The sequence below is a fragment of the Gekko japonicus genome, unplaced genomic scaffold (genome assembly GCF_001447785.1).
Source record: "Gekko japonicus isolate JY-2015 unplaced genomic scaffold, Gekko_japonicus_V1.1 scaffold1129, whole genome shotgun sequence".
Classification (NCBI taxonomy): Eukaryota; Metazoa; Chordata; class Lepidosauria; order Squamata; family Gekkonidae; genus Gekko; species Gekko japonicus.
Genome location: NW_015173157.1, coordinates 350,251 through 370,300, shown reverse-complemented (window position 1 = coordinate 370,300; position 20,050 = coordinate 350,251). Strand labels below are relative to the sequence as shown.

Below are 20,050 nucleotides of genomic sequence, written 5' to 3'. Positions count from 1 at the left end.
TAGACATAACCGTATCAGAACCTAATTTGAGTCATGCCTGTTTAGTATCAAGTGTGAGGTTGGAAGTGATTAAAGCAGAACATTTTATTTAATTATTTATTTAAAAATTGTACCCCACCTTTCCAATTTCATCTCAAGGCAGTAGGAAGAGGTGGGGTGGGAGCGGAACACTCTCCTTGTTCATACTTTCCCCACCCCCAAAAAGACTTTTAGACACAGCTATTTTTCCCTCTGGAAAAGGTTTTGGTATCCCAGTGGGGAAAAACCACCTGGGACAAAGCAGGAAAGGCAAGGGAGAAACTGGGTGGAGGTGGATTTTGCTCCCCCCATTTATATTGTCCTTTGCCATCAACTTTATACTATATTAAATTGGTTTGCTTTTACACACACATCTGCCATTATTGCATACTAGGAGTAAGTCCCGTTGTGGGAAGAAATACAACAAGCTCTAGAAGGAAGCTCCAAGTGAGTGTCCCAGCTGTGGCTGGTGGGGCAGCAGAGGGAAGGGAAAAATAGAGGGAGGCAAGCCATGTTTCTTTCCCTCTGCTTAGCTATAAGGCAGGGCTGTCTCAAGTCATTTTGCTGCCCCATAGTAAGGGAGGCCAGCCTCATGGTAACAGGTATGGTTCCCTCCACTCCTGACTTATGTTGATTTGGGGTTATGCAGTGGCAGCTAAGGTAGAAAAGCACCTTCTCCTATGCCATGTTTTCTGAGTTCCAAATGTCTGGGAAGTGGTTCCATAGCCAGTTACAGAGTTGCCAACTCTGGGTTGAGAAATACCTGTAAATTTGAAGGGTAGAGCCTGGGGAGGGCAGGGTTTGAGGTGTGGAGGGACTTCAGCAGGGTATAATGCCATAGAGTCCACTGGCCAAAGCAGCCATTGTCTCCAGGAGAACTGATCTTGGTCATCTAGACATCAGTTTTAATAGCTGGAGATCTCCAGGTGCCGCCTGGAGGTTGGCTTATGTTAATTTGGGGCTATGCAGTGGCAGCTAAGATAGAAAAGCACCTCCTCCTATACCATGTTTTCTGGGTTCCAAGGATGTGGAAAGTGGTTCCATAGCCAATTACACGGTTGCCAACTCTGGGTTGGGAAATACCTGTAGATTTGAGGGATAGAGCCTGGGAAGGGCAGGGTGTGGGGTGTAGAGGAATTTCAGCAGGTATAATGCCATAGAGTCCACTGCCCAAAGCAGCCATTGTCTTCAGGAGAACTGATCTTGGTCATCTGGAGATCAGTTGTAATAGCTGGGAAATTTTCTGTAGGGGAAATGATGTGCTTTGGCTGGGGAACACGGTAATTTCTGGGAGATCTCCAGGCCCCACAGGGAGATTGGCAACTCCAATGACCATTTAAGGGAAGATTGGGATATGTATTTTACCTCAGGACACATTCAATGACTCCCAACAGCAACAGCAAACTGTTTAGAATGTTAGAGGCAAAGGCCAATCAGGCCGCATATGCAAACGACCTCTGAGTTCCAACCGGCTCTGGGGGGGAGAGGAACAGCAAACTGTTTAGAATGTTGGAGGTGAGACTCAGGCAACGCAGCCAGTGCATAGGGACAGCATCTGAGTGACATATCATGGAGCCAACTGATTTAGGAGCGTGTGGAGTGTTCAGAAAGTGCCACCCCACTTCACAATTATATATGAGAGATAGTTCGACTCTCAGATCTAGTGTTGATCACAACCTACTGCATATTAAGCTTGTGTTGCAATTTACATTCTAATTATCCATTTTAATTGCTTTCAACTGGCAGAGACATTCCATTTTTTCTCTCTGCCACGGTGTATGTATTTATTTATTCAGTTGTCAGTGCCAAATTTGTGGTATTCAGCAGGCGTGCATACACAAAGGTTTTAACAAAATGTTCCACAAAATCTTTCTGTATTTGTAAATTAACTGGATGTAATTGATCAGGGTAGAATGGTTAAAAAAAATATGGCATGGAAAGGATGAGAACAAGGGGAGAACAATGTAAGCTACTTTGGGTTCCCATTAAGGAGTTAGGTGGGATATAAATGGTTGGCGCTGCTCTTAAAAGTGTTCAGAAACTTCAATCAGTACATAATGTCTTAGTCAGCATGGTGATTGCAGTGGGTCATAGGTACCATAGAGTTGCTAACCTCCAGCTGGGCCCTGGAGATTTCCCAGAATTACAACTGATCTGCAGACTACAGAGTTCAGTTCCCCTGGAGCAAATGGCTACTTTGGAGGGTGGACTTTGTGGCATTATACCTCACTGAGGTCCCTGCCCTCCCCAGGCTCCACCTCCAAATCTCCAGGAATTTCCTAATCCAGAGTAGAGAACTCTCCATATCACTCCAGTCTTGGCCCATCTACACTAGCTCCCAGTTTGTTTCAAGGCAAAGTGCTGTTGTTGACAGCTTGGGACTAGCATACTTGAAGGGCTGCCCACTTACATACAAACCTACCCAACTACTAAAGCCATCTTCTGGGGCCCTGGTTCAGGTGATCCACCTTCTGAGATTAGACAGGTGACAGCCCAAGAGAGGGCCTTTTCAGTCATGGCACCAAAACTACATAACTCCCCCCCCCCCGGGGATATTCATCTGTCCCCTTCTGTTCTGTCTTCCCTCAGCAGGTGAAGACTTTTTTGTTTTGTCTGGTGTTCCCTCAATGATGCCTCCTTCCTGCCCACATGATTTAATCACTGTTCTATGTGCTACTTCATGTGTACCTCAGTTTTGGATTTAATTGTTTTTATGATACATTTTACAGCCCTTTGTTTTAGCAGTTAGCTGCCTTGGTGGGCCTGATCGAGCAGAAAAGCAGCGTACAGATCTTGTTGATAGATAAATAATAAATAAACTAGTTCCACATGCCTTGAGTTTCTCAATCAGCAGAGTTCTGAAAATGCTAATAGAAGCCATGCAGGGGTTTGGTTTGTCTTAGGACCATGTGGGTGGGTGGGTTTAACTCTTTCCTTGCCATGTGATTTTGCCAATCAAAACCTTCTCCCATGCTGGTATAGGCCTTAAAAGGGGGAAAGGGTCATCCCCCCCTTTGAGAACTAATAATACCATATGTATGTGCCCCCCCAGTTTTAATTGGCAGTGCCATACAGGAGAAGGAAGTTAAACACCCTCCCCCTTACATGGCCCCAATCCAAACTAGGTTCCTGCACAATTTATATTAGTATTTAAAAAACACTGAGTTGATTCAATCACAGACTGTTCAGGATTTAATTTGTTTTGATACTTAGCCACAGTCAGCATTTATTTATTAATATTCAAAATATTTATATTCCACCTTTTTTCATTCCACCTTTTTATATTCCACCTTTTCTTTGTTAAACTGCTGTAGTAGTTCCTGCTGTGGATAAAAAGTCACTCTGTAGACAGACGGCAAGGTGCTAGCATTGCTTTCTCCTCCTCTCCTCTGCGGCTTTGAGCCCCTCAGCAAAACCTGTCTACCAAAGCTACATTTTCTGCAAGCTGTTTGCATGATTAATGGACACCAGAGATAGCATCTGCTAACACCTCATCCTGTGGCGGAGGGAAGGAGATGAACAGCCTCCCTTTGCTAAACAAGCCTTCCTTATATGGTGCGTGGCGTGAACATCAGTGGCCATCAAGCTCAGGAAAAGGAGTGCAGAAATCCAGTGCCTGTTTTCTTAGCATAGCCACATCCCCAAAGCAGAGGTACCATGCTTTAGTCAATCATCTGAAATGAATAAATGTGCTCCCTGTGGCTAATCCAGTCCATGGATGTAGATAGATTCAGACAACAAAAGACAAAGAAAGGGGGGGGAGAGAGAACTTAACCCCCCAAAAAATTGAATTAAGAACCAAAAGGTTAAGGAAATCAGAATATAAAAATTACCAAATATACAAAAATATACATGTATTCAGGGGTCGTTTCGTAGAAAAAGAGCTAGGGGAACTCATTAGCATAACTCATTAGCATATGCCACACCCCCTGACATCAGGGGCCCGGCGGTGGACCTGCAAGGCCGGCAGGAGTGCAAGGAAGCCCCGCCAAGGCCCTCCCTGGCCCCAGGCAGGGGTGGGGAGAGGCAGGGAGGAAGCAACTTACCCTCCCTCTTCTCCTGCCTCCTCCTGGCTGAATGAGGGCCGGAAGCGGGGTGGCCGGAAGCAGGGAGTGGGGCTTCGTTGTGTGCCCCGCCCCCCGCACCTCACCAGGGGGAACTGTGATCCCCCGCGTTCCCCCCCGAAATGACCTCTGCATGTATTTATTACAAATTCAATACGAATAAATATAGGCCCAAGTAATAGTCTTGAATAAAATTACATGAATAGAATAAAATTACATGTTAATCTCAAAGACAGACCTTTACTGACCCTGACCAAATGCATTTTGGTCAATTGGCCTTCCTCAGTGGTCAAATAATCTTGTTACAGAGTGGCTCCAGACATTACAATAGTACAGTCATTTCTTAAACTTAGACCAAGGTGAGATTGTTTTATAATCATCACCTGTGACCTAAGGCAGAGATATAAATCAGTGGCCTCATTCTAGATAACTTCCTGCCATGGTCAGGTACACTTCCCTTGAATAATGGTTCAATTGTGTACCTTTCTTTCCTGGTCAAAAATTTAGATGCAGTCTGGAGCCAATAGTAATGTAATACATTCGAACACACCATATCCTAGCAAGCTTGAGCCAAGATCACATGTAGGTTGAGTACTGTTTGTAGGTTGAGTGAACTCCTGTCCAGCAGCCACATGCCCCATCCAATCTCTGTGCCTTTAGGTATCTTTTGCTTTTCAGTATACCTGTCCTTGATCATCTGCCTGGTACCTATACATCAGCCTGATTAGTCAGTAGCCACACACTGCGCTGTGTCTCCTGTGCTGAGTAACAAAGCTTTTGCTCAGGCCATGCAGCAACACATAATTAGTTAGACAGACAGCTTGGTGACATGAATGAATTCATTTGTTGTGTGCCTTTCCTCATTTATAATAGATGGTCATATGAATGAATATAGGTACACATCTCTATGGAATATGTGCATAATGAAAATCTGTACACATACCTGTTCCTTTAAAAAAACATGTACTGAACTTTAGTGTTGATAATAATTATTTGTCATTCAGAAAACCTCTACCAAGTTTTATTATAGGAAATATTAGGGGGAAAGGAAAAAGATATAACTTCAGCAGTCCAAGATCTATTCGTGTTTTTAGAAATTGATGCTAATTCAGACATGCTTAATTGGTTGTAAACACTGGCTTCTGCCCCTTATTTCTTTCATTCATTTTCCTTTTAATAAAAGCTGAACTGGAAATTATTAGCCAACAGCAGATCTGCAGATTTCTGAATGTAACTGTAAGCAATACATGATGTGAATAGCTTATTCATGGAAGTTTCTGTAAGTGTGTGTGATACTGAAAGATAGTACTTTATACCTGTCTTACGCTGCATCTGGATAACACATTTTTACTATTTTTTATTCTGCAGGTTGGAAAACATTTTGAATTTGGTCAGACGAAGCAATCATGTTGGGATTAAAGAATCCAACTGCCTTTCCTGGTGTTCTTTTAAGTGTTGCTGTACTGTTACTGTTGCACATGGACCAAGTGCATACAGAAAATTCGAATGAGGAGCCGAAAAATAAATCACTTTGTACTGGTACCTACATTTGCAAGACAGGGGTAATTTTGCCAATCTGGCAACCTCAAGACCCTTCATTTGGCGATAAAATAGCAAGAGCTACTGTATACTTTGTGGCTATGGTATACATGTTTCTAGGAGTATCCATCATAGCTGACCGCTTCATGTCATCCATAGAAGTTATTACATCCCAAGAAAGAGAAATAACAATCAAGAAACCCAATGGTGAGACCACCAAGACTACGGTCAGAGTTTGGAATGAGACTGTTTCCAATTTAACACTGATGGCTCTAGGCTCTTCGGCACCTGAGATCCTCCTTTCTGTCATTGAAGTGTGTGGCCATGGCTTCAATGCAGGAGACCTGGGGCCAAGCACTATTGTTGGAAGTGCTGCCTTTAACATGTTTGTCATCATAGCACTGTGTGTCTATGTTGTCCCTGACGGAGAGATCAGGAAGATAAAGCATCTTCGTGTGTTTTTTGTCACAGCAGCTTGGAGCATTTTTGCCTACACGTGGCTTTACCTAATTTTGTCAGTCATATCTCCTGGGGTTGTAGAGGTCTGGGAAGGCTTGCTCACCTTTTTCTTCTTCCCTATCTGTGTTGTGTTTGCATGGGTTGCTGACAGAAGGCTTTTGTTTTACAAATACGTCTACAAGAGGTATAGAGCTGGCAAGCAGAGGGGCATGATCATTGAGCATGAAGGTGACAGGCCAGCCTCCAAGGCTGATATTGAAATGGACGGGAAGGTGGTTAATTCCCATGTGGAGAGCTTCCTGGATGGCACTCTGGTCCTAGAGGTAGATGAGAAGGATCAAGATGATGAGGAAGCAAGGAGAGAAATGGCCAGGATCCTTAAAGAGCTGAAACAAAAGCATCCAGACAAAGAAGTTGAACAGTTGATAGAACTAGCTAACTATCAGGTTCTCAGCCAGCAGCAAAAGAGCCGAGCCTTTTACCGTATTCAGGCTACTCGCTTAATGACTGGAGCTGGCAATATATTGAAGAGACATGCTGCTGATCAAGCAAGGAAAGCTGTCAGTATGCACGAGGTCAACTGTGAAGTGGCAGACAACGACCCTGTCAGTAAGGTCTATTTTGATCAGTCCACCTACCAGTGCCTTGAGAACTGTGGCACAGTGGCCATAACTATTGTCCGCCGAGGGGGTGATTTGACCAAAACCATCTCTGTTGACTTCAGAACAGAAGATGGCACCGCCAATGCAGGTTCTGATTATGAGTTCACTGAAGGAACTGTGATATTTAAACCAGGCGAGACAGAGAAAGAAATACGAGTTGGCATAATTGATGACGATATCTTTGAGGAGGATGAGAACTTCCTTGTTCACCTCAGCAATGTGAGGGTCTCTTCTGAAGAGTCGGAAGACGGTGTTCTAGAGGTGAATCATGTCACACCTGTGGCTTGTTTGGGATCACCTGCTACTGCCACTGTCACTATCTTTGATGACGACCATGCTGGCATTTTTACCTTTGAGGAAGCAGTCACTCACGTGAGCGAGAGTGTGGGGACCATGGAAGTGAAAGTTCTACGGACATCCGGAGCTCGAGGAAATGTTATTGTGCCCTACAAAACAATTGAAGGCACTGCCAAAGGAGGTGGAGAGGATTTTGAAGATACTTGTGGAGAGCTTGAATTTCAGAATGACGAGATTGTGTAAGTACTTCTTAACCTGTGTGGCAGCATGAATTTTTTTTTTCAGTATAGTAAAAAGAATTACATTCAAAGCCCTTATTACTCATGTTGTTATCAAATATTAGATAATCTTGACCATAACTCACAAACATAGCAGAAGCCATGTGCCTTTGGGTGTCAGAGTTCTGGCTGTGAGAAACTCATACAAATTTCACATGAGTCATGAAAATGTGTGCATGAGAAAGAGAGAGTGTTTTCAGGAGAGTGTAATCTGGAGATGTGAATGTTTGAAAGGCCACATGGGAATCGTTGTGTTTAACGCCCTTTCGGATATTCCAGTGACAGCAAGGCTCAGGTTAGTAGAGTGAATTCTGCATAGAAAGTGTGGTACTTCTTTCTATCGACAATATAAGTCTGAATGCATCATGAGGGAAAGCAGACCTTATTTTCAGAGCTCTGTTGAGATGGTCCCGCTGTTCACTTTGCAAAAGGCAGCCTGTGACTAATAAATGCCTTTAAGTTGCAAGTTCAGAAGGGCTTGTCATTAGCCTTTGTGACATCATGAAATATTTATACTCTGCACTTTCAAGTTAATGTTACCACGTGGGGGAAAGTCTAATTAGGCAAGGCAGCCAGGTTTGACAGTTTACAAATGGGAAAGTGGTTAGAAAGGAAACATTGCTGATAAGCTTTTCCTGGCAACTGAGACTGAATTTCTTCTTCTTCTTCTTCTTCTTCTTCCACAGACACAAACACACATGCACTCTCTCTCTCTTACTGCTGCCTTTGTTTTTCATATTGTGAAGAAAACAGAACTGTTAAGATGAAAAGTGCAGTATACACAAACACATATACTCCATTTCCATCCTATTTTTCCCTGGGTGGGAGAAGGAACACTGCCTATTCTCAGTAACAGGTTCTTCATAAAATGAGGATGTTGCCCAAAGACCAAAACCGTGTGGACAACAGTTTGTGTAACAGTGGTGGTATTAGAATTCCCAAGCAAGAGCAGTCCCTGTTGAAGGGAATCTGTGGACAGTGACACATAGAGTACTATTCCTGTTTTGTGATTTTGCACATTCACATTGTGAAGTTGCTTTTTGTTGTTGTTTTGCATTGCTGGAAGGTATAATGAAAGTAGCAGTGAAATAGTGATAACTTCAAAGGATGCAAAGTCTTTTTTAAAAAAGTCCTCCAGGGAGAGTGGAGGAGCAAGGAATGGGGAGGGGTTGTTTGGTTTTGTGTAGCCCTGACCTGGTTAGCCCAGGCTAGCCTGATCCCATCAGATCTCAGAAGCTAAGCAGGGTCGGCCATGGTCAGTATTTGGAAGGGCAACCTCCAAGGAATAAACAACCTCTGAAATTTCTCTTGCCTTAAAAACAAGTCTAGCTCACCACCTAATGGTGCATCACACTAAAGAGCTAGAACTTGTGACTGCCAGACAATCCTAGGATCTCCTGGCTATTCTATACACAATGTTATATGAAATTATTATTATGCTTTTGTGTATTTCTCCCTGTAAATGGATTTTTAAAAAACCCCTAGGGCAACTTTACTTTTCATTTTGAGCTTTTTCGTTTGGTCCGCCCGTGTTGATGCTGATATTTTCCACTGGCATCTGTCAGCTGTGACTGATAAGGCTGCAGTGTTGCTGCAGTAAGGCTTTTTTAAAAAAAACTTTTATTTTAAACTTTTCAGAACATTAGTTTGGTATAGCTTGACAAAAGATAATTGCATCTATTAGTCACAATACAGGATGTTACAATATAAAATGAGATTATTTCCCTAATTTTCAATATATATACTTTCAAAATATGCACGTTTTCAAGGTATGTGTCAGATTTCACTATCTATGTAAGAGGAATTCTGTATGGCTTTAATTTGTGGAGTTATTTTCTCAGCTATTAAAATTTGGTGTATTGTATCAAGTATTTATGGCAGGTATGAGTTTGGTTTTCCAGAGTTTATTAATGAGCATTTTTGCAGCCAAAAGGAATAATATTAATTCCTTACAAATATTTGGAAAATATGAGGTCTTCTATAACCTCATTGCATTTGGGGAATTAGGTATTTTGTAAATCATTATTTTTTTCAGTGTGACTAACTTTGCACCTTTGGACAAGACTACCAGTGATGTAGTTAAGAGCTATTTCTCCCACGTTTTCTCCAGGGTGTTTTGGGATATTTGAGTACGGTTAGCTGAAACCCCAGTCACATGTACCCTATAAAGTTGTTGAGATTATGAGTAGTAGAGAAGTCAAATTTCAGTAGTCTTGCCCCTGAGCGTACCTTGTTTCCCTATACTGACCATAAGAGTGTGTATAGGGCTGACCTATATATTGCATAGGCTCCCTTTAAACATTGGCTTGAATCCAGCCATGCATTTCTGCAGGCAGGAGGATGTCTGCCCACAGAGTGTGACTTTCTGACTACATTCATTTTAAAATGACCCCTGAAATGCTGCTCCTGGGGAGTATTTTGAGCTGTAGCAGGCAAAGAAATTGTGCAGAAATGCTTGGCTGGATCCAAGGCATTATGTGTAAATATACTGATAAAAGGCAGATCCAGAGGGGAGGAGGTGGGTACAGTCTTGTGCCTCCACTGTGTAGCTGATACGCTCTTTGAGGTATATACACATAGGGCTTATGGCTGTTCAAAAGAAACGGTAGGACGGCATAACTAATATATTTTACCTTTCAGTTTTTTTGAGACTTAAAGCAGGATAAGCGTGTGTAAGGAAGATGAACAAGCACAGTTGTGGTAAAGAATGTTAAAATATTTTAAAGCTTTACCTTTCCTGTATTATTACGCTTGTATGGTCCAGCCAACCGAAAAAGAAAAACAGTACCTAAAAAAATAAAGATGTAAAATGTATGATAATGTATTTGGGAAATATTTTATAATTTCATCGTTGCAGTTGTATGAAATGAAGTATGTGCAAAACGCAACTGATACATGATGTCCTGAGGCAGAATGACACCTTTGAGCCTTGGTTTTTTTTTTAATCTCAGGCCTTAACAGCTGTCCCACTGAACCTGTAGAAGCTTTCTTTTAATGACATGTTTTACCAAATATAAGTCAGTAATGGGTTAAACTAGATGGGATGTTGGGAGTTCTGTGCACAGAGCTCACAAGTATTTTTCTGCGTTAGAGGCAGCTGTACAGGGACTTGATTCAGATTTGAACTAGGGGATGGAAAGTTAACCCTTTTCCCCCATATGACATTTACTTGACTTGAAACAGACCTGGGGAGCTGGGACATAGATGTAGCCAGCATAAAAAGTGCCTGGACATTTGCTCCAATGGGGAAAAAATGGAAGCTCCATGAGGCTGTTGCAGGCAAACAGTGCAGGAGGAAAGGGTTTATCCCCCCCTTCCGTGTGCTATGGTCCCAGTCGGAATCAGGCACCTGCACAGGTGCCATTTGCAAACAAAGAAAAAGTGCTTGGGACCTCCAAGCGCACAGCCCCCAACACCTTACCTAGGTTATTCCTAAAACAGACTGCTGCTCACATCTACAGGAGCATTCCTAGGCTTCTTACTTAATATGGAAAGAAAGTTGAGATAAATTTAGAAATGAAATATAAGAACTTATATAAAAATAATTCCTTTCAAAAGCAAATGGAAAATTTGCTGTTGAATTTTTAAAATGCAGATTATCCCCATGATTAAAACCACAGGTTTCAGAATTTCAGGGTGAGCTCAGAATGTACTTTAAATGAAAAACTGGCCTGTTATGATCAGCCTCTCTGGTAATGAGGGGTACGCAGGCTACTCAGCCTGCAAGAAATGTCTGCCTCTGGTCATGGTCCTTCGAATATCTGTGAGTTAAGAAAGCATAGGTGGCACTTGGCTTTCCAGTATTAGATAACCATTTGAAAAATTTTGCCTGAGCAACAAATCATTATTTCCAGAAGACTCTACACAGTTTATGCGCCTGAAGCATGTTCACTGGGTCAATTCATTCACTATGATCTCACACAGGCACAGCTAATTTTAGACTCTTATAGAATAATGTAACTATGTGGGTTTTTTGTGCAGATCCAAGCACAACATTTCCTGGTTTGTATCCTCTTACACAAACACATGCTGACACTAATGGCTAAAAACCATAGGTCTCTCCTGGTACAGGTCTTCTACTCTTATACTCTGTGGGTTGGATCCAGACTAAGCTGGCAATTTCCACCGATTCCCCCTTCCTGCTGCAGAAAACCCCCCCCCCATGTCATTCCTTAGGGGTCCCCATCTATCCCCCCAGGAGCAGCACTTGGTGGAGATCAGTGGGCTGCAGTGGGAGGAGGGAGGCAGAAAAGTTCGCTTCTGCCATTGGAACATTCAGCTTGAATCCAGCCCAATATTTTATTGATCAGTGTAGGTACAGAGCAATAATAGAAAGTATTTTCAGGAAAGATAGGTGCCAGAACAACATGGGCAGTTAAAAGAGGGAAGTGAATGAAGATGTAAAAAAAATAATAAAGCAGCAGTCAAAGAGGTTATAGCCATGGCCTAATTTTCAGAGGTGCTGTGAGCCAAGCTCTCTCTGTTAAAAATCAATAGGACTTATGGGTGCTCAGTTCTTCTGCAAACAACCCTCTTTAGCCTCTAACATGCATTTCTCCAGGGTCCAATTACATAAAGCAGAGTTGCCTCGTCATATCTACAGAGGCTTCCCTATCCATCACAGTACACTTTGCATTGCTTTCTTCCCCACAGTGTATCAGACAGCTTTGGAGTAAAGTGAAGTCTGCTGTTTTACACCACACATCCAACATGCGAAACCGAGAGTAATCTCTTTCTGTATCCAACCTGAGACTCGAGGTACACACATGGGGCCTTCCTCTAGGATCCAGCTCTAGCTGAAGTTTTGACTGGCAGGGACCCTGGGGAAGGCTTTCTTAACCTCCCCCTTTCCCCAAGTGGCCTCTTCTTTTCAGGCCTCCTGGACCAATTGGAAGACCACTCTTTTCTGGTGAGGCCTTGAAATTTGATTGATTGGTGGTACTGCAGGTGGTTTCTATTTCTTGTGTATTATATATTACTTTACCAAGCTGATTTTCATCTATTTTTTATTATCTATGATTTCTTTTAATGTAAAACTGCCATGAGGACCATGTTCATTTGAAAGGTGATTTAGAAGTGGACTGAATAAATAATGAAACATTAACATCAACAAAATATTTATGTTTTTATTATATTATTGTAAGCTAGCTTGAGCCATGAGGAAAGGATGGATATGAATGTGTTAATAAATAAATAAAATATGAGCTTCTGATGTGAACAGTGAAACAACAAACCCCTAAACCAGGAGTCCTGAACTTTTTTGTGTTTGTGGGCACTAGGGTTGCCAAGTCAGAAACTTACCGGAGCAGGGGACTCCTGGCTGTCGTCTGGAGCGCGCGCATGCACCGCATCCACATCACCCGGAAGTGACGCGGGTATGCCGGGCACGCTGGGGGTGGGGCCAGGACCATCCAAGGGAAAACTCTATGGTTTTCCCTCGGATGGTCTTCCCCGCCCCCCGGGGGGACTTGGCAAGCCTAGTGGGCACCTTTGGAATTCTGACAAAGGGTGGTGAGCACAATCACAAAATGACTGCCACAGGAGGCGGAGCCAGTCACAAAATGGCTGCTGCAGGAGGTGGGGCCAATCACGAAATGTCAGGGATCAAGGCAGTATGCAACTCTAATAGTAACTCTTCAGCATTTCAGGCAGAAGCTCTTTTTAACAGAATACATTTTAATCTGCACAGCCAATCAGAGACAGCATAAGCACAGTACAGACAAAATGCAATTGCAAAACACACATGGTAACAGCTCTGCTAGGAAAACACCCCACCTAGCCCCACCTACTTTCTAAAAGCACTTGGCAGGTGCCAGGAAAGGTGTTGGTAGGAACGATGGCTCCCATGGGTACCATGTTGGGGACCCCTGAACTTTTTTTTTTTTGCTTTCCTTACACCTGTTTCCTTTGTTTAAGTCATGTGTGGAATTGATGTTAATGTAACTGAGTTGGTAAACAGAAGGACATTAGCAAAATATATTTCAAAGCTATGTGGTTTTAGAAGGCTGTCTAACAAATTATTTTGTTAGGAATGTGCACTTGTTTATTGACACATGAAAAGCAATCCGAATAGAACTCTGTTTAGTGTTGTTATTCTAACAAAAATGAAGACGTTAATGATATTTGGTAATCGTTGTTAATAATAGGTTCTGTCCATTGTACTTGTGCCTTGTTGTATGGTTCATGGCATTCAGGCAGAGCTCAGATGTAGGGGAGATGTGGGAGTAAATGTAACGGACAGAGACGTTTTCCAGTCAGGAGAAAATATTTATTGTATCCCTATATTACAGTTTGAAGTGATACAGGCCAACAAAAGCTGCTTCATGTAACTCTGCTGCATATGTGGATTGGCTGTTGTACAGGCAGAATAAAAATGCAGAGTTTTTTTAAAAAGGGATAATTGGAGAATAAGGATTATTGGGAAATCGAAGCAAATTCTATTCTACTTTAAGAAGCACTTGAATCCCTAACACAGGGGTGTCAAACTTAAGGCCCAGGGCCGAAAGCGGCCTGTCCATGGTTTTAATCAGGCCCATGGCTCTTTTCTTCCCCCCTCCTCTCCTCGCCCTTTGAAGCAGCTGAAGTTCCCCCCAGCTCCCTCCAGCTTGTCTTTGTCTTTGCCGGCTTTGGCAGGAAGTTCTTCTGGGCTTGCAAAGTTACAAAGAAGCTCTTCTGGGCTTGCAAAGTTACAAAGAAAATACAGAATGGATTTTTCTATTAAAGTCTCTGCACCCAGATAGACTACTCTGGGATTGTTTCCAGCAATAGAAAAAGTGCTCTCTGACTGGAATGACAGCCCCCAGGGTAGAATGACAGTCCCTAGCAATAGAATCTGTATTCTGGGACTGGAATGACAGGGTGCAGAGTGGAATGACAGCCCCTGGGAGTAGCAACAGTATTCTGGGAACAGAATTCCACTCTGGGGATCCTCAGTTGCCAGATCTGCATTCTTCCATCTTAGGTAGATCAGGCTACTGAAGCCCTATCTCTATCCCAGGACGGCAATGGTCACTTCCATGCTTGATTACTGCAACTCGCTCTATGCAGGCTTACCCCTGAAGCTGATCCGGAAATTACAGCTGGTACAAAATGTGACGGCATGCCTGCTGACATTGACGCCTGTGTGGGCTTACGTTTGGCATGTGCTTTGTCAGCTGCATTGGTTGCCGGTTGAGTCCCCGATCTGCTTCAAGGTGCTGGTAATCACCTTCAAAGCCTTATATGGCCTTATACGGCATTATGCTCTGAGAGTCAACATCTCCTGGCAATTCCAGGCCCAAAGGATGTCCACCTAGCCTCGACCAGGGCCAGGGCTTTTTCACCCCTGACCCACACCTGGTAGAACATGCTCCCTACTGAGACCAGGGCCCTGTGGGATCTTATTCAATTCGGCAGTGCCTGCAAGATGGAGCTATTCTGCCAGGCTTTTGGCTGAGGCAGCGGACGTCCACACATGGCCCCTGAGGTTAGTGTCTCCCACCCACTGATAACCGGCCATACCTACCCCCATCAGTGGGCCAGATTCTCCCTACAGCAAGCTATGATTATTGATTTTATGTTTATAATGCATTTTAAAATTTTATTGTATTTATGGAAATGTTGTAACCTGCCCTGAGCCTGTTTATGGGATGGGCAGGATATAAATGTGAAAAATTTCATAAAATGGTTAAAGCAATTTATACCAAACAAGAAGCTAAGATTTCTATTAACGGAGATTTAACACAAAAAATTGAGATACAAAAAAGAACTAGACAAGGATGCCCCTTATCATCCTTATTGTTTATTTTTGCTCTTGAAGTTTTAAATGATACGATCAGAACAGACCAACAAATTAGAGGACTCTGGGTAAGAGGGGAAGAATATAAAGTGCTAGCCTTTGCAGATGATTTAGTATTTATTTTAGAAGAATCCTCGAATTTGGTAAAACAACTGATTGCTTCCCTACAGGAGTATGGAGAAATACCAGGATTGAAAATTAACTGTAAAAAACTACAATGCTTGTGAAAAACATGACTAAATTACAAGCAAGTCAGTTACAAGAATTAGCAGGCTGAGAAATCCAAAAGAAAGTCAAATACCTGGGAATACATTTAAGTAGATGTAGCTCATTGATGGAAGATAACTACATGGAACTGTTGAAAGATATTAAGAAAGATCTGGAAAAATGGAACAAACTTCAAATATTCTTTATGGGAAGAATAGCTACTATCAAAATGAATATACTACCAAGATTGATATTCCTATTCCCAACAATACCAATTTTTCAAAATCAAAGATACTTTAAAGAATTAGATAAAACTGTCACCCAATTTATTTGGGAAGGTAAAAGACCAAGAATAAGACTCAAAGCATTTCAAGATGCTAAAGAGAGAGCCAGGGTTGCTTTACCAGATTGGCTGCTATATTACAAAGCAGCAGCTCTGACTTGGGTTAAAGATTGGATTACTTTGGAGAATACAAGACTTTTAAAATTAGAAGATCATGATTTACATGTAGGATGGCATGCCTTTATTTGGTATGGGAAAGCAGAAACCAATAAATATTTCAAACAACACTTAATTAGAGCGTCTCTACTGAAAATATGGGAACAAGAATGAAAATTTTTTTACACTAAAACCCAAGATGGGTGTCACCATTAGAAGCATTTACAAACACCAATTTAGACCAAGAAAAAACAACCCTAAGATATGATGACTTACTGAATAATAGAAATGAACTTAAACCAATAGAAAACTTAACTTGGTGGCAGAAAAGTCAAATTGAATCTAGATATAGTAAAGATAAAAAGACATGTTACTATGATAAAATTCCAGAAATAGATAAGATATTTTTACATATGGAAGATAAATTTATATTAAAAAATTACGCATTACTCTTAGAAAATAAGACACAAGAGTTGCGCTTGGGTCCCATTGAAATTAATGGGTCATGTTCTTTGTTGCAGTAGGTTTTAGATATGACTAGAGATGTGAAGGTCTGGAAAAAAACCGGAAATTTTTTTTGGGGAAACATTTTTTCCCCGTTTTTTTCCTGAAGCCTTTTTTGTTTTTTCCCAAAAAATTGGAAAAATTGAAAAAAGAAAAGGGAAAAATTGATTATGGAACATTTTATTTTAACATGACGAATAAAATATTTTGAGACAAGGTGTTCAAATATTTTCCAAATCATTTCTAAAAAATATGTATAGTATCAGATTGATCTAATTTCTGTGCACTGAGGACAAGCAAGTCCTAGGTTACAAACTGAGCTCTCCAATGCAAGAACAAGATTCGTTTCTTCCTTTAGGAGGTGCTATTGTCACAAGAAAAGAAAAAGGTTTCAGTTTTGTTTTTGCATGTGGGTGAGTATTCTGTTTGTAATAATTGTTTGGATACACTATATTTTTAATGTTAGTTGTGATAATTTCATGCCAAGTAAAAATGTCCATAGTCATATTTTATGTTCCTGAAGTAACAGAATGACTTTCAATCTGGATATGACTCATTTTGTCTAAAATGAACTGATATTTTTATCCATAAAAAATCTCACTAAACCCTTTGAATCAGTATTTGGTCTGTGATTTCCCTCATCAATACGAAAACTGCTCCTCATTACATTCCAAAGAATGACCTTTGTTCTGTGAACTATGAAGGTAGAATAAATAGGACCATCTGGTGCACCTTTCCTACACCACCAGGTACGTTGTATGCATCTCCTTTCCCCTCAGCAATTGTGACCAGAACCTCTGGAGCTGGTAAATATCAAAAGCAGAGATTCAGCTAATGGTCTCACTAATGTGGCTATAGTTGTCATGACCCCCACTGAGCTGGCTCTGGACTCCAGCTTGGAGGCTCTGAGGAGCCAGACAAATGGCCTGGAGGAGAAAAGGAAAGTTTGCAAGATGTCTGCAGGGCAGATGCCCCCAGCTCATCTTCTCTAGAACTGGTCCCTGAAGAGCCCCCAAGTATTGGAGCAACTAAGTGCCAATACAGGACTTAGTTCACAAGCTCACCAGAACCCCCCTCCACCCAGCAGGAGCGGCAGAGGCCGAGGGTTCCTACTGAGGTAGCCCACTGAAGGCACAATACCAGGCTGGCAGCCTGTGCTCCAATTCCTGGGCCAGATTGTTGTGGATGTAATCCTTTGCCTGGCTAGATGAATCCCGGTTGCTGCTTCCAGAGTAGGTGGAGCCCTTGTCCTGTCAGCCTATTTAAGCCTTGGGTTGGGAGGGGAGGCTTGCTGGATCAACTGGTCCGCTAGGTATAAGCCGTGTTCCAGCTCATTCCTTCCAGTTCCTTGCCTCAGACTCTGTTGATGCTCAAGCCTTGCTATCCAAGCCTGAGGGGCACTACTACTTGAGGAGACCTGACTGGCCATTCTTGCAGGATACAGGACATTGGTCAAATGAACACTGAAGGATGTGTTTCAGAGGGTAGCCATGTTGGTCTGCAGTAGAAGAGCTAGATTCAAGCCCAGTAGTACCTTAGAAACTAACACAATTTTGGGAGTATGAGTTTTTGAGATTCAAAAATCCCTTCATCAGATACAAGATGGATGTGTAGCACTTTGAATTTAGTACACTTATTAGCTAACATTTAACCTATGATCAAATTAAACTGAAAGCTGTGGTATAAATTGCTTCCTGTATTTAGTAGTTGAAACAATCACTTCACTTTCTTTCTGATGCTTCTGTTTCCTGTTTTGCTAACTTACTGCATGATTACTTAACTGAAAGAATGTCATGACATTTCAAGTATGATCTCCATCCTCCAGGAGGTCTCCTGATCTCTAAACTACAGATTGGCAGCTTTGGAGGGTAGACTCTATGGTATGCATCTCTGCTAAGTCCCCTTCTTTCCACAAGCACCAAGCTTTTCAGATATTGTCACCAAATCTCTAGAAATTTTATAAGCTGGAGTTGGAAACCTTGGTTTACAAACAGGCTACTAACTCAGAGGCACCAGTAGCACCTTAAAGACTAACAAAATTTGTGACAGGTATGAGCTTCCGTGAGTCACTGCTCACCTCTTCAGACTAAAGGACCCTCAAAAAACAAGTGTGTTCTTAATTTTCAGCCTTATTGATTAAAACGTGGCCTCCCTAATTAATTGAGTAAAGCTTAATTTGGTTGATTCTGGCCCCTGCCACATGGGGGGGGGGAAGCATGGCCAAAGTGTGGCTTTTTAGAGCCGCACCAAAAGAGACACGCGGCGGCGAGATCAGATAGATCCCCTGAGCCGCCGCGCAGTTCCTCCCCAGCACGATCAGATGCCGGGGGGGGGGGGAAGCCACTGAAGGGAGAGTGAGGCAGCTGGCTGCGCATGTGTGCACATGCACAGTTCGGCCAGGAGCCTTGGTTGCTCCTGCAGATGGGTGCGCCGGCGATCTCATGGCTGCGCTTGCTGCGGCGTTTCAAGTAAGTCCTGCTCTTTTGCAGGTTCCTTTTTAATGCGCATTTTCATCCTGAAGGGCCGGATCGGGGACGGTTGGTGCCGCTTCCCAGATGTTGCGGTGTGATCGTGCCCGTTTGCTGCGCCGCTGATCCGTCCCGGCCCTAAACCTCCTGTGTGACCGGGGCCTCTATTGATCAAACCAGTGAAGCCATTTTGCACAATTTCCAATGTCTTCATGTACAAAATCTACCACTGGTTCCCAAAGTGGGCAATACCACCCCCTGGGGGGCACTGGAACGATCCAGGTGGGCTGGAATGATCCAGGTGCAGATCCACAAACTGCATCTTTTTGTCCACTTCTTGAAGGTAGATTTCCAGGGGGGCACTGAGTAATTTTTTTTCTGAAAAGGGGGCGGTAGGCCAAATAAGTTTGGGAACCTCTGTAAATCAGTGGTTCTTTAACAAAAATACTTTGCAGTACTGGGGAAAAGTGCTAGTCAAGGCTAAAACCCGCTGGCATCTTGATAAACTTATTTGTGGCTTCTCTGTAGAGGATCCTAGACTTTCCTCCAATGAATTAAGATATAAATAAAGAGAACTGCTTTTGACAGCTGCAGCTGTATTTTATTCTGTCTAGGACTGATAACAGAATCATGGCAAAAAGACTGGAGGGCTGCATAGTCAGATGGTTATGACTGGTTCCCCCCCCCCCTCCTTCTGGATGTGATGCACAGGCTTCAGATCTCTTTCACTGATCATTCATAAAGAGTTAAATTAACAGGGCCTGTGGAGCTTTCAGAGTGGCTGCAGGGCCCTAGCTGCAAGCTCTGTTTGCTGGTGAGTGAATCTAAAGAGGAAGTAGGGGATGGCAGAGCAAGCTCCCACCCCCTCCTGCAACTGCCTTGCCAAGTTTTCAATGTTTCTCTCTCTTTTTCTTGCCCTAAAAAAATAAATAGACCTCTCTTTGACCCTCTTCAAGTTCCCAGTTTTCAGTCTGTGAGTTACATTTACATAGTGCAACCCCCATTGTGCAAGGGAGTGTATTATATGAAGTGGCCTTAGGGTCAGTCATGTGCATGTTTTCCATGCAGCTGATGTTCCACTGAGAATGTCAAAAGAAGACCCAAATGATCAGCCCTAACCATCTGTCCATGTTATTGGGATCATACCCCCATGCCGCCAGCTGTGTGTCTGAATACCATGCTTCCTTCTCATCACTGTGATTGCCAAGAAGGGGAAGCACAGGTACACCCCTGTGTTAGTGCTTCAGAACAGACCTAGAGCAATAAGGGAGCACATAAGATTACTGCCTAGCAACCTCCCATTATGTTATATGTCCTTCCCTCCTTCATTTGCCTGCA

The 20,050-nt window shown here is 42.6% G+C and overlaps 1 protein-coding gene across 19 annotated transcripts in view; it reads left to right on the top strand.

The window, feature by feature from the left end:
* The first annotated feature begins 5,488 nt into the window (after positions 1 to 5,488).
* Positions 5,489 to 20,050, top strand: part of SLC8A1 (solute carrier family 8 (sodium/calcium exchanger), member 1) — a 318,409-nt gene continuing 303,847 nt past the window's right edge. For 18 of the 19 annotated variants that reach the window (XM_015422434.1, XM_015422426.1, XM_015422429.1 and 15 more), the window contains exon 1: positions 5,653 to 7,278. In XM_015422434.1, the coding sequence (XP_015277920.1) occupies positions 5,723 to 7,278 (1,556 nt within the window). In that variant the 5' untranslated portion in view covers positions 5,653 to 5,722. Of the gene's footprint in view, positions 7,279 to 20,050 lie in introns of all 19 variants that reach the window. The other variant, XM_015422421.1, reaches the window with a different exon arrangement.